Genomic DNA, 13,352 nt, shown 5'->3' with positions numbered 1-13,352 from the left:
CTGTTTTGTTTTTTGAGTGTGTGTATGTGTGCATTGCTTCTATGCCACAGTGCCCATTATTTGGTCATAATTTAATGCGAATTACAAACGCGTACGCCCCACTATGAAGTTATTAACCTAATTGATAGTTGTAAATGCCCACTAATTGTGTAAACGGACGGCAACATTGGCCAATGCCACCAACGCCAACAGCTACGACGACCGGCAACAACAACGTCAGCTTTTGTCTCTCATTCATTGTGGGAAGGTGGGAGAAAGTTTGTTCGAGGTGACATGGGGGCGTGTTCAATTACAATAACAAAGACGAAAAAAACAAAAACATAAAATAAACCAATGAACAACAAACATTAGATCCGACCACATGTAAGCATCGAGTGTGTTCCATGTTTAAATGGAACCCCAAAAACCTATGTCTATCATTTTGGTGTTAAATTTAATTTTAGTAATCAAATGCGGCCTGCATGCATATGTGTGCTGTTGTAGTTGTTGACGTTGTGGTCAGGTAGAACTATCGAAATAATAGATAGATAGATACTTTTAGAAAAACATGCACCTTATGCCAACCACTGAACACTACAGAGAATTGGACTAGTTCGTTGCCAATAAACACAATGCTCCTTTGGGTATGGCACATTGGGGAAGTTCGACCTGTCCAAATAATATTCAAAGCTTATTTAAAGAGATTAAAAGATCTATCCTATAATACTTTATCGAGCATTTTAAAACAGACTTTAAAAGTCAATACATCAAAAAATCATATGTTCAGCATTTCATTGAAATGCTTCATTTGCTTGAACCTAGCTGAATACATTTCAGCTGAGGTATTAGATAATATTAAGAATAATGTTGTACAATGATTTGTATATTAAAGTTTATTTAATTCTTTAACAAAGTGTTCTTTAAATTTATTCTATGTATGTGGAATTCGCAAATTTCACTCTTTAGGAAATACCAACAAATATGTTTTAATAAATTGTGTTTGAAATCAATAAATAAAAACTTAAAGTATTTTTTATTTTCCACAATATTTTGTTTTACTCTTTAGATGATCCTTAGAAGTTTGTTTTACATTAAACAAAACTTCGATGTGAAGTTTTCAGAAAATAACAAACTTAGCTTAAATGTTTCTGAAACTCCTTAAATTTGTTTTAATCCTATCTACCATGGAAACGGTTTTGCTTCTACAAAGTTTGGTTTTCTTAAAAAATTAAACGAGGCTTCAAAATTTTCAACTTGTAAACAATTTATTACTGTACCATTAAGCTGTGCCATGTCTGGAAAGGAGTATACCTAATTTTGGAGCATTCAAGTCGATTAAATTGACAATTAAATAGAGAAAGAATATTAGACAGAAGGCGAGAAATACTGTCTCTTATTTGTATTCGGACAGATTTAATATTATAATACAATTTCTTATTCTATGTAAAGAGGCTTTCGGATGCGGAACATCAAAGCGATTTTGACACCCGTGCCGAGTCGATATGGTCCTATCCGCCTGTCCTTCTATTAACTTCATGCCCCCAAAGAGAATTCAACTGACATGGAACCTGATATTTTCAGCTTTTAATTACCCAATTGTGTTTAAATTTAGAATGGTCTTTGTCACACCCGATGACTATAGCCCACTTTATTGAGAAATATCTTAGTGAAAATATAAAGTGGAAATTTTCCATAGTATATAAAAAATCTCAAGAACGAAACTTATTAATGGAATCAACGGTTTCAAAATAAGCGACCCCACAAGAATTTAAGAATATCGGTGCAGTGAAAAATATTTTCTCTCTCGTCTCAGATGAAAAATCAAGTGAAATTGAATTGAGATTTTAAGACTTACGCTGCTTGTACTGTGTGAAACCGTTTGTTGACCGTCTCCTGGGCGATCAGGGCCATGTTGATCGCCAGCCAAATGGTCAGCAAAGGTGTCCGTGGCAGAGGTGCCAATTTGGCGAATTTGTTCATTGTTGAATCACTCATGGTGGTGCTCTATTGGTTTATGTTTGTGGTTAATTGTGATGGTAATGGTAGTTGTTGTTGTAGTTTTAATTGTTGTGTTAATAGTGCGCAAAATTTTGGAAGTTAAGGGTTTTTCCTCTGTTGGTTTTTGTTTTTTTTTTTTTTTTTTTAATACAAGTTGCTGTTGCTTAATTAAAATTGTTGTTGTTGTTGTTGGTGTGGATTTTTCACTTTTTAGTTGTAGTAATTTTGCATTAAAAATTGAATTGTTGTTTTGAATTTGTTTGTTGTTGTTTTTGTTGTTGTTGATGTTAAAGTGGGGTATAAAGTAAGTTATAGTTGCAGTTGTAGTTGCAGTTTATTAGTCAAGGTTTGCTCCTTTGTGTTTGTTTTCTTTTTGGGTTTCTTTCTTGTTAAATCCTTGCTTACTCTCTTGATCTTGCTCTGTGTCGTTTCGATTTCGTTTAATCCTTGCAGTGTCTCTTGTCTCTTTGCTTTTATCTTTGTATGTTTATTTGTTTTGTTTGTTTTTAATTTTGTTTTTTTGCTTGTTTTTGCTTGCTGAAGTTTCTCAGTCAGTGAGTTAGTTGGTTGTATTAATTAGGCAGCGAGGCATTCAGTCAGTACTTCAGTGCGTGTAGTGTTGTTGTTGTTATTTTTGTTTTGTTTTTCTTTTTATTCCTTCTTAATGTGATTATGTGTGTGTGTGTGTGTGTGTGTGAGTGTGTGTTTGCGAGAGAGTGGAGAGATATATATATATAGAGAGTTAGAGCGAGAGAGTGAGTGAGTTGGAGAAGACTTTCTTTTCTTCTTTCGAATGGTTTTGTCCTCCTGTTTCCTTTTTTTTTTTTATTAATTTACACTAGAGACAAGCTTTGACAGGATCAACCAATTCAATTGTATATCATTGCTGTTTCCCTCTCTCTGTTAGTTTGTTTATTTGGCTGATGATGGAATTTTATTAGGAGACGGAGATCGACACTTTTTGTTCGGCTACAAGAAGAGGATGAGAGTCGAGATGTTGTTTTAGCTGCTGCTTCCTGTCAGAATTTGTTCCTTTTTGGTTTTATATTTACTTTTAATTACTTTGAGCTCGCTTTTGCAAATTCCTTGAAATTGAGCTTTGTCTTCTTTTCTCCTTTTCCTGTTCTTTTGCTATTCTGTTTTATTTTGCCTTTCCTTTTCGGTAATTCGTATCGTATTTTCTGTTGCCCGCTTGTCAGCCTGATGATGATGTCCTGTGGGGATTTTGTTTGCTGTCTATATATATGTGTGCGTGTGAGTGGTTGTATGTATGTGTTGTGTGTGTGTGTATGTGTGTGTGTGTGTGTGTGTGTGTGAGTGTGAGTGTGTGTATTAAATGTGCTTATACAAAATGTACATTTTATATCCCGCAATGCCTTTTCTGGTATGTTGCTTCCTGCTCTCTCTGTCTCTCTTTTTTATTTTCGCGGATTAATTTTCTTCATTTTGTTTTGTTATAATTTATAGTTTTTTCGTTTCTGTTTGTTGTTGTTTTCTTGGTTATTGCTGCAATTGTTATTCGTTTTATTATTATTATTATAATTATGTTGCTGCTGTTGCACTAATTCTGATTTTATTTCTTTTAAGTTCATCATCCAATGGGACGCTCCATTTCTCATTGCTTAATTAAAATATCGTTGTTAGTAAGTTGATGTTGATGTTGTTGTTGTTGTAGTTGTTGCTGTTGCTGTTGCCTGCAACGTGCTTGCCTCGTTGCAAAATCTTGCCCTGCTGCTGTTGCTGTTGTTGTTGTTGTTATTATTGTTGCAGGCAACTTGTCTCATTTTACTTGTGTTCGATTGTTCGATTTGCCTTTCGCTTTAACTTTTGGCATTGTTTGTTAGATTATTGCATTTATGTTTGTTTCTACGTTTATTATTGTTGTTGCTGCTGCTGCTACTGTTGTTGCTGTTGTTCTTGTTGATGTTGCTGTTGTCAATTCTCATCATTTTCTTTACTTTTTCTTACATTTCTTTTTCTATTTTTATGGTTTTTTTTTTTTTTTTTTGGTTTTGTGTATATATCAATAATTTGTTCTAAATTTTAACACTGAAAAAATTTGAAAACGTGAAAAAATAAGCATATGATTTTTCGAATTCGAATTCTGTTCTGTTCGTTTGTTTTAGTTTAGTTTTGCTGCCAATTGGAATTAAAAAATAAATTTTCCATTTTTTTTACACTTATTGAAATTTTTTCCTTTTTAATTTAATTTCTTTATGATTTTAGTTCGTTTTTTTTGTTACAGTTTTTATCTCAAACACACACAAATTTAGAAAATTAAAAAAAGGAAAAACTTTAAAAAAAATCTCAAGCAAAGCCCACACATATTCGCATACACGCCCATACAAACTAATTTATATACGCATACATACAAATTAACTCACATTCCCATACATATACACGCACACACACACTCACACAGACAGAGACGACACAGTTTGAGTTTTGTATAAATGTTTTCTGTTGAGTTTGGCGTTTTCTCAACATACAAATTTTTTATTCACTTGGCCCGCTTTTTCGTCCGTTACATTTTCTCAGTTGAGCGTTTGAACACCGTTTGGCAGGACCAAGTTGGCGTTGGCCAGCTCGAGGAGCCCAAAACAAGGCAACGTAAAGCCAAGCCAAACCAAAGCCAGGCCAAGAGCAGAATAATTTTTGCAGAGACTCAGAGATAGCGTGTGTAAGTGTGTCTGTGTGAGAGAGCTGCTCTCTAGCGAAAAATAAGAGAGAGCCAAAAATAGCTTGAGCCCGAGCTGCTGCTGCTGCTGCTGCTGCTCCTGCTTCTGCTGGTTATCCTGTGTAAACGTGCTATAATATCTGCAAAGAACAACAGAGAGCGAACTAGCAAGCACGCAAACAAACGAGAGAGAGAGACCGCGCTGCCTGCCAAAAGAGAGGGAGAGAGCGCCAGTTCCTTATCCTTTTTTGGCATTTTCTTCTGTGCAGAAATGTCACACAACTCACTGGCAACCCCGGCAGTTACACTCTGTTTAGCATAAACGCTTGCTACTTGGCTCCAAAAGTCGACAACTGGCCCCCAGTCTATGCCCCAACTGTCCTGTGGACTTTCTATATATGTATATATATATATATGTGTCGATGTGAGTTTTTGTGTATATGTATATGGGTGACTGTGTTTGTGTGTCGTCTCATTCTCATGGCCCGGCCAGTGCCTTAGCCATTTGGCTTTTATATTGGTTTTTTGTTTTTATAAATTTTTTCGCATGTGTTTTTCTAAACGTATTTTGTGTGATTTGTATGCCAGTTTTCTCTTCTCTCTCGCTGTCCCTCCCTTTCTCCTTTAGTCACTCTCTTTTTCTCTATGTCTTCTGTCTACGCTGTGTTTGTGCGAGGAATGGGTTGAGGGGAGATTTTCGCGCTTTCTTGTGCCACTTTTTGTGTCGCACACATATCTCGTTAATTGGTAAGCATGCGTTTCTTCTGTTTCCGTCGTTGCCGACACCGCCGCCGCCGCTGTCGCCGTTGTTGGTGCTGCCTTGATTGCTTTTTGCGGCAAGCCAAAAAGGATTTGTCAAACGCGTTGTTAAAGAAAAAAAAGTAGGAGATGGAGACTAAATCGCATTGTTCAACTTGACAAAAGAAACGTTAACATACATATGTATGTACATACATATGTGTGCATGTGAATATATACATATGTATGTACATATATACATAGATGGATGGTTGGATGGATGTTTGGATGGATGGTTATATGTAAATGATGTGTATGCCTCTTCTACTACTTCGCGCCCCCAGCTCAACACCCCGCCACATCCGATTCTTTTGGAGGAGCCTTTCACTTTTTCTCAACCTCAACCCTTTTTCTGCTTTTTCTTTTCCTTTTCCCTTTTTTTTTTTTTTTTTTTGGTGTTGCTCTGCATATTTTATATTCAATGATAAGAGTTTGACATTAATTAAAATGGCAAGAGTTGCGTGCGTGCGCGTTCGCTTATATTTGACATTTTACATTTCACTTGCAGTTCCACACACGCACACACACACACATAAGCATTAAAATTTATGCCAGATTCCCCATGCTACCCTACCCACTCTCCTCTGCTTCCCTTCACCCCGTTACATGTATGTGCATGCATATGTATGTCTGTGTGTGTGTGTGTGTGTTTTTAAACGACTTTTGTTTGGCTTGCATAAATATTTTCATATTGTGAAATGAACGAAACAGCAACAGCCCACAACAACGACTCGTGGCAACGAAGACAGTTATTAATGAGTTTTGGCCCTGCTGCATATTTGATGGCCTCCGCTTAAATATGCCATACTTAACTTGAACTTGCATATTTAATGCTGCTATACAGCACAAAAAAAAAAGCAAAAGAAAAGCAACAACACAAAAATTAATGAAAAAAAAACCGTAGTATGACAACTTTCTAATTACTTAATCAGATTTTATATTTAAGGCAAATCATTTTGTTTAGGGTTATAATACGCACACACAGCATTTGGGGAATTCGAGATGGGGTGGTATTTAGAGGTACTTGGCCCCAAAAGATATGCTATGAATTTCATAGTTCGTATTTTGTTGTTCTTTTTGCTGCTGCTCCTGCTGCTATGTAAGTCTATTGAATTTAGATAGGAAATTGGGTTGAAAGTTAAATAAATTTCATTGAAATATTCATGCGGACAGAAGAACACCAAGATTATGACGATGATAATGATATTGATGATAACGAAGAAAAGGAAGCAGAAGCTAGGGCTGAGGGGGACCACACTAAGTTGGCTAAGACTTTGAGCCATTAACCTCGTGGCTGCTGTCATCATCATGAGACAGCAGCAACGGCAGCCAAGGCAACGTTCAGTCATCTCACTTCCATCCATGTCTATCTTTGTTACTCTGCTCACGTTGCTAACATAATTTCTCTCTCTCTCTCTCTCTCTCTTTCTCTCTATCTCTCTCCCTCTCTCTCTCTCTCTCTCTCTCTGTTGCTAGCACTTTCTTGTCTTGCTTTCTCGTTCTATCTCTATCCATCTGCTGCCGTTGCTGCTGTTGTTGATGTGTGGCTGGGCACGTTTTTGGCAATTAAAAGCATATGCGGGCCATGTTCTTGCCATCGTCGTCGTCTCCTTACTTCATCTTCTTCTTCTTCTTCTTCATTTTCATCTTTTTTTGGGTCTGGCTAATCAACGAGGCCGCCCCAACAATTTGCTTGAAAATTAAACAAAGCAAAGGGCGTACGGTAAAGAGGGAACTGTAGCAGAAGGAGCAGCAGCAGCTGCCAAGACGAAGACTACCACACGCAAACAAAATGTATACACATACCAAAATATATACACACACACACACACACACACACACAACCTAAACAGACACGCGCACACATACAACACCATGCGTTGCAGCAGCAGCCTTTGCCTTTGCCTTTGCCTTTGCCTTTGCCTTTGCTCTCAGTATTTATTTACTGATATTTTGCTTTGACTTTGTGTTTGCCATTTGCTGTGTGTGTTGGTGTAAGCGCGTATATGTAGTTAGCAAATTCGGCCAAATTTCTCTGCCTGTGGGCATATGGCTTCAAAAATTTATAATTTTTATGTCCTACTTTTGTTTTTCAAAATGTAATTTCAAGTTTAGTTGTAAATTATTCGACTGTAGTTTAAGAATAGTTCAACACACTTTATTGTCTCTGTATGTGTGTATGTGATTTCTTTCTTTCTTCACACACTCATACGCATTCACACAAATACACAGAAACACACATAGTCACTCCTACAAACACATACAAATGGACCCGCTGCTCTCGGTATACTCAGAAATATGCATAAGCTACGCCTTTTTTTTTTTTTTTTTTTTTGTTTTTTAATTTTGGGTTTTTTTTTTTGGCAGCAAAGTTTACTATAACAATTTAACAAGTTCTTTTCGGGATCAATTTGTGATTCATATATGTACATATATGTAAATATTTTTTGATGGGCTTTTTATTTTAGTTTTTCGGCTTCTTTTTTGCTGTTGATTCTTTTTTGTTTTTCACACAAGATATATAAATTAATTTTGGATTTATTTATTATTGTTAATATTTTGTTGTTGTATTTGAACTTTATTTTTATATACCAAACGAAAAAAAAAAATGTGGAAAATGTATCTATGCCCTAAGAGTTTATTGAACAATTTTATCCGCTCGGCGTTAAGGACAACGACAACGTCTCGACTCGACTCAACTCAACTCAACTCAACTGAACTCAACTCGCTCACGACCGACTGGCACAGTCAGAGTCACAGTGGCCTTACTTACATCACGACGAAGGTCTGCAAAACAACAAAAAACAACAACAACAACAACAAAACAAAATAAAATAAATAAATTCTGGGTGCGACCAGGCAGCCGAAGCGAAACGACGATACGACAGGAGCGCAGACGAGAAGACGAAGTGCAACGAAATGAGACGAGAAGCAACCAGGATACGATGGGCTGCAAAAGACTCGGTAAGTTGGTCGGTCGGTCGGCAAGTCGGTCGCTCGGTCGTTTGCTCGATGGACTCTGTGGAGAGCTTTTTGCCGAAACGGCGATGGCGGTGTGACGTTGTGACGGTGGCAGCGGCATTGGCGGCGGTGGCACTACATTGGCACAGTTGTTGTAGGTCTTCGTTGTTGTTGGTGCAGGCTTTAAGCACACGCAACTGTTTCGCTGCCTCTGGCACTGTGTGTGTGTGTGTGTGTGTGGCTCTTTGTGTACAACCGGGAATCGTTTTGCCTCCCCTCAATGCCTCCCTGACAACTTTCTCGCACACAAATCAACATAAATCAGCTAAATCGTCAGGATACAAGTACACACAGCAAGCACAGTAACTGTTGGGGGAAAACTAAAGGGGATGTCGGTGAGTTTAGTCGGTAGTTTGCTAGGATTTGGTGTGGCAAAACGGGGTGACCGGGGGCTAAAGAGAGAACTGCTTGGTTGCAAGACTACAAAACAGCTAAAGCACTGTATTAGTAGTAACATACGAGGGCTGTTGCTGTTGCTGTCACAGTTGTTGATAGTGGTGCATATATAGAGAACATGGGTTTGGTTTTGCATTTGGCTGCAATGTTGTGTGTATGTATGTGTGTGTGTGTTAGTGCGTGTATGTGTGCTCAGGCCAAGGCTCTCACTCAGTCACACACTAACTCACTCACTCACATGGCGTATGCGTAATGTATATGAATTTCAGTAAACTGTTGACTAGACAAACTGACCTTTTTGTTGTACAATGTTCATACATACATACATACATATATGTACGTTCTACGTATGTATGTATGTATGTATCTATGCATCGAGTGGACTTTAAATTGCTTTTTATTAAGTTCATTGAAGTGGAATCAATCAGAAACCACAACCAAAGTTTGCAGATTGTGTGGATTCTATGTATGTGTTTGGCTGTGTGTGTTTGTGTATTGGTGTGTCTGTTGATGTGGACTCTTAACTGAAACATAGTTATAAGCATTTTTCATCCCAATGGATGAAGAGATCTCTCTCATAATAATCGCTATTAAACTGCTTAAAGCCTCAACGATTCAAAGTATCATTGTTTTGCATTTAGATATTAAATTGCTTAGACAGAATTTTAACAAGCCTTATCTAGGATTACTCACATTTCACCATTGAGTGGGAGAAAAAATAAGTAAAAACAAAAACATACAAAATTCATTTCAACTGTATAAAGAATTATAATAGTGCAGGGCGCGATTTATTGTTCAATTATCTCACATCTATGTGAGAAATATAAGATTTTTGGTATAATATTATAATAGATCTTATCTTGTCTTCATTTTTAGATTCAAATGATTCAGACTTGGCCTTTCATATTTAATACTTTAATGATAATTTTAAAAAAGGACAGAAATAAAGGGCAGTTTAAGGGTTTTGTTCTTAGCATATTAGAGTAGAGAAGTTTATATACCCTTGAAGTCCTTGGCAATAATAATGTTACATTTTAAAAATTCTTTTTCTGTAACTCAACTCATCAATACACAAACAATACTCCAATTTTTATGAAAATGTTTGTTCTGGAGCTATATGATATAGTAGTCCGATCCTGATAATTCTCATACTTGATCAGAGCCAGATAATAACAAGCACAGAAAAAAATTTCAGCCCGATATCTCTTAAGGTGGCTGAGTAAAACGCGTACTCACGGACGGACAGACGGACATGGCTATATCGACTCAGCTTCCCATGCTGATCAAGAATATATATACTTTATGGGGTCGGAAACGTCTCCTTTTGTGCCAGTTCTATAATACCCCCTGCAAGGGTTGAATAAAAAAAAAGTTTTAAACCAGAGGGCGCGAGCTAACTTCAAATTGTATACCCTTGCAAGTTTCCCTATCTACAGCCGTCAAAGTGGAAAAACGTTTAATCTAAAAAGTCTAATGTTTGCGAATGAAGGGCCTACAATCTTAGCATAGCAAATAACGAAGTTATTGGTCAAAGTCACAATTGATATAGTCACACGATTTTGATTCAATTTTTGCATTTTGCATACTATTTATTCATCATCTTTTATTATTAAGGCCTCAAAATCTTTCAGTAATTCTGCATCACGGGGATCCATTTCTGCCGATTCATTCGGAGGCTCCTTATTTATTTCCTGATTAACCAAATCCACTTTAAGGAGACTCTCAAGACCGTTGAAATAAAAGTTGTGTTGAGATTCCAATTCGGGAAATGAGACTGGCTTGATGGTATACTCCAGTAAATCCTTACCACAGGGCAGAAATTTGCAGTCCACAGACACATCGGGTAAATCATTGGTATACGCAATATCTCCAAGGAATTGTTCCCTGATGAGGGGTCATATATGATTGGTTTATTTGTCTAGTATAATATCGCTGTTCTACTTACTTTTTTTTGTCGTTTTTCTTGGTTTTTTAGATTTATCGGGTGCTGCCATTATGAAAAATTTAATAATCCTTAGCTCGTTGGCACAATGACTTTCCTCTTTGCTTTGTCACGTTGTAATAAAATTTGACAACTTTCTCGTTTAGCAATGTAACCGAATCGAATTTTACAAAGCCTGCTATTTTTGCTTAAAATTGCCATACAGACAGAGTGACCTGCTCATATTTTGATCTGGCTTTTGTTTTGGTTGTTTATTTTTTAGCTACTTGGACCCAAAACAGCCGTAAGACTGCTTTATTGTCTAGTTTTATAGAAAGAAAGAATATTTATACGGAAAGCTATATGATATAGTCAACCGATCATGATCAAATTTATCACATTCATTAATATTTACATTTAACTGAGAAATATATGTACATTTTTATGACAATTCCGTAAAAAGTAACCAAGTTATTGACAAAGTCACTGTTTTCCACCGCTCGTTCGTGTAAAACCAATATTAAATTTCACGACAATAGCTTAGAAGTTGTTGAAAATAGTCAATACTCATGATTTTGCAGTTTGTATGAAAGCTATAGTGGTCCGATCTGGCTGAATCCTAGATAAACAACCTGTGCAGTATATTGAAGCCTACATGCAAAATTTCAATAGCTCTTACGATCTAGAAGGAGTTTGCGTTGATCCAGACGGACGGACATGGCTATTTAAGCTCCTCTCGCGTGCTGATCAAGATATATATACTTGCTTCTATGCGTTGCACATTTCTGACCAAAATTAATACATATACCCTTTTTGCAAGGGTATAAAAATGGCGTCGAATCTGATATCGAAAACAATTAGCAATGCAATTACAGCTAAATTTGTCCTCAAGAGACCTGTATCAGGAAAATACCTAGGAAAGCAAGTTCTAACAGAGGTCGTGGTCTTAAACTTCAAGATGTATATAGAGTAATAGAACAATGTAGAGACTATTTGTAGAGACAATTTTGTCGGGTATCTATCCACCGTGTACATTTTAAAATATTTGCAATGACAATTCTCTTTATCATTCATAAGTTGTGGCTATCAATTTCACCGCAAGTATCTGTTGTTTTTTTTTTGTCTGGCGCTTAGTTTGAACTTTGTTTATTTTGGTATTTAAGGTTGACCCCTATTAGTTTAGACTATGTGAGAAATATAAGATTTTTGGTATAATATTATAATAGATCTTATCTTGTCTTCATTTTTAGATTCAAATGAAGTCAGACTTGGCCTTTCATATTTAATACTTTAATGATAATTTTCAAAAAGGACAGAAATAAAGGGCAGTTTAAGGGTTTTGTTCTTAGCATATTAGAGTAGAGAAGTTTATATACCCTTGAAGTCCTTGGCAATAATAATGTTACATTTTAAAAATTCTTTTTCTGTAACTCAACTCATCAATACACAAACAATACTCCAATTTTTATGAAAATGTTTGTTCTGGAGCTATATGATATAGTAGTCCGATCCTGATAATTCTCATACTTGATCAGCGCCAGATAATAACAAGCACAGAAAAAAAATTTCAGCCCGATATCTCTTAACCCTCCGTCGGACACATATTTTAAAACCTTCGGACGGACACTTGGGTCTGGCCAGACCCCTATGTATTTACATGCATTTGCATGCATTTAAATAGAAATTAACCATATATTCTGGCTCATATATGTACCGAGTAGGTAGATATTTTAATTTCTTACCATTCTTAATCGATTTGCCATGCATTGAGCTATATGTGGAAGAAAATATATACCCGAAAAAAATCGGATTACGGAAAAAAGACATTTTTCTTTCGTTCACTTTTGCTTTTTATTTTTAATTAATTTGTTATTGTTTTAACAATAGAAATGGAATGAAATGTAATTGTATTTTGGAAAATATAATTCCAATTTTCTTACGGATTCTGAGAAACACAAACAAAGCATCATCATTCGGCACGTAGTCCGCGTCATCATGGTCACCAGTATCAAATGGATCAATTTCTTCACCTTCTTCATGTTCATCTCGATTTGTTTGTTGCATATCATTCAATAATGCATTTGTCAATCGCGAATAAAAAACAAAAACTTTGTGCAAGCTTGCCGCTAAGTGTGCCTATGTTTTTTTTTTTTTTTTTTTTTTTTTATTCCTTTATTGATAGGTATAGATAGTATAGATAGATATATACATAGGAAAAAGATGTCATAAAGGGAGCTTGATCCTAGGGGACGTCCTCGTGGGAATTGCTTCCTAGGGTCGGTGGCTCTCTCTACGACGCTCCAGCTCTCATGAGTTCGGATTGTCGCAGATCCCGCATTACATATGCTGCAAAGCTGTTGACCGCTTCCCATGTTTGTGGGCTGCCAACCATTGAATCCACGAGGTTGTTCACCGTTAATCCAGCCCCTGCAGTGAGTTCTAAGTGCCTTCTTTGGGACTCATAGCGCCGACACCTGAAAAGAATATGTTGTGCGTCTTCTACGCTGTTATCGCTGCAGACTGTGCACATAGGCGATTCTTCGTGTCCAAAGCGATGGAGAT

At 36.6% G+C, this 13,352-nt stretch overlaps 1 protein-coding gene across 1 annotated transcript in view; it reads right to left on the bottom strand.

Annotated features, from left to right (window-relative positions):
* Window positions 1-8,141, bottom strand: part of Rdl (Resistant to dieldrin) — a 47,501-nt gene extending 39,360 nt beyond the window's left edge. Inside the window, 2 exon segments of the mRNA XM_068291699.1 lie at window positions 1,835-4,026; window positions 7,717-8,141. Coding sequence (XP_068147800.1) covers window positions 1,835-1,974 — 140 coding nt within the window. The 5' untranslated portion in view covers window positions 1,975-4,026; window positions 7,717-8,141.
* Window positions 8,142-13,352: the final 5,211 nt, after the last annotated feature.

Source organism: Drosophila tropicalis, unplaced genomic scaffold (assembly GCF_018151085.1).
Source record: "Drosophila tropicalis isolate 14030-0801.00 unplaced genomic scaffold, ASM1815108v1 contig_1190, whole genome shotgun sequence".
Classification (NCBI taxonomy): Eukaryota; Metazoa; Arthropoda; class Insecta; order Diptera; family Drosophilidae; genus Drosophila; species Drosophila tropicalis.
The sequence above is the reverse complement of the archived record's forward strand: the minus strand, read 5'-3'. Positions and strand labels throughout refer to the sequence as shown.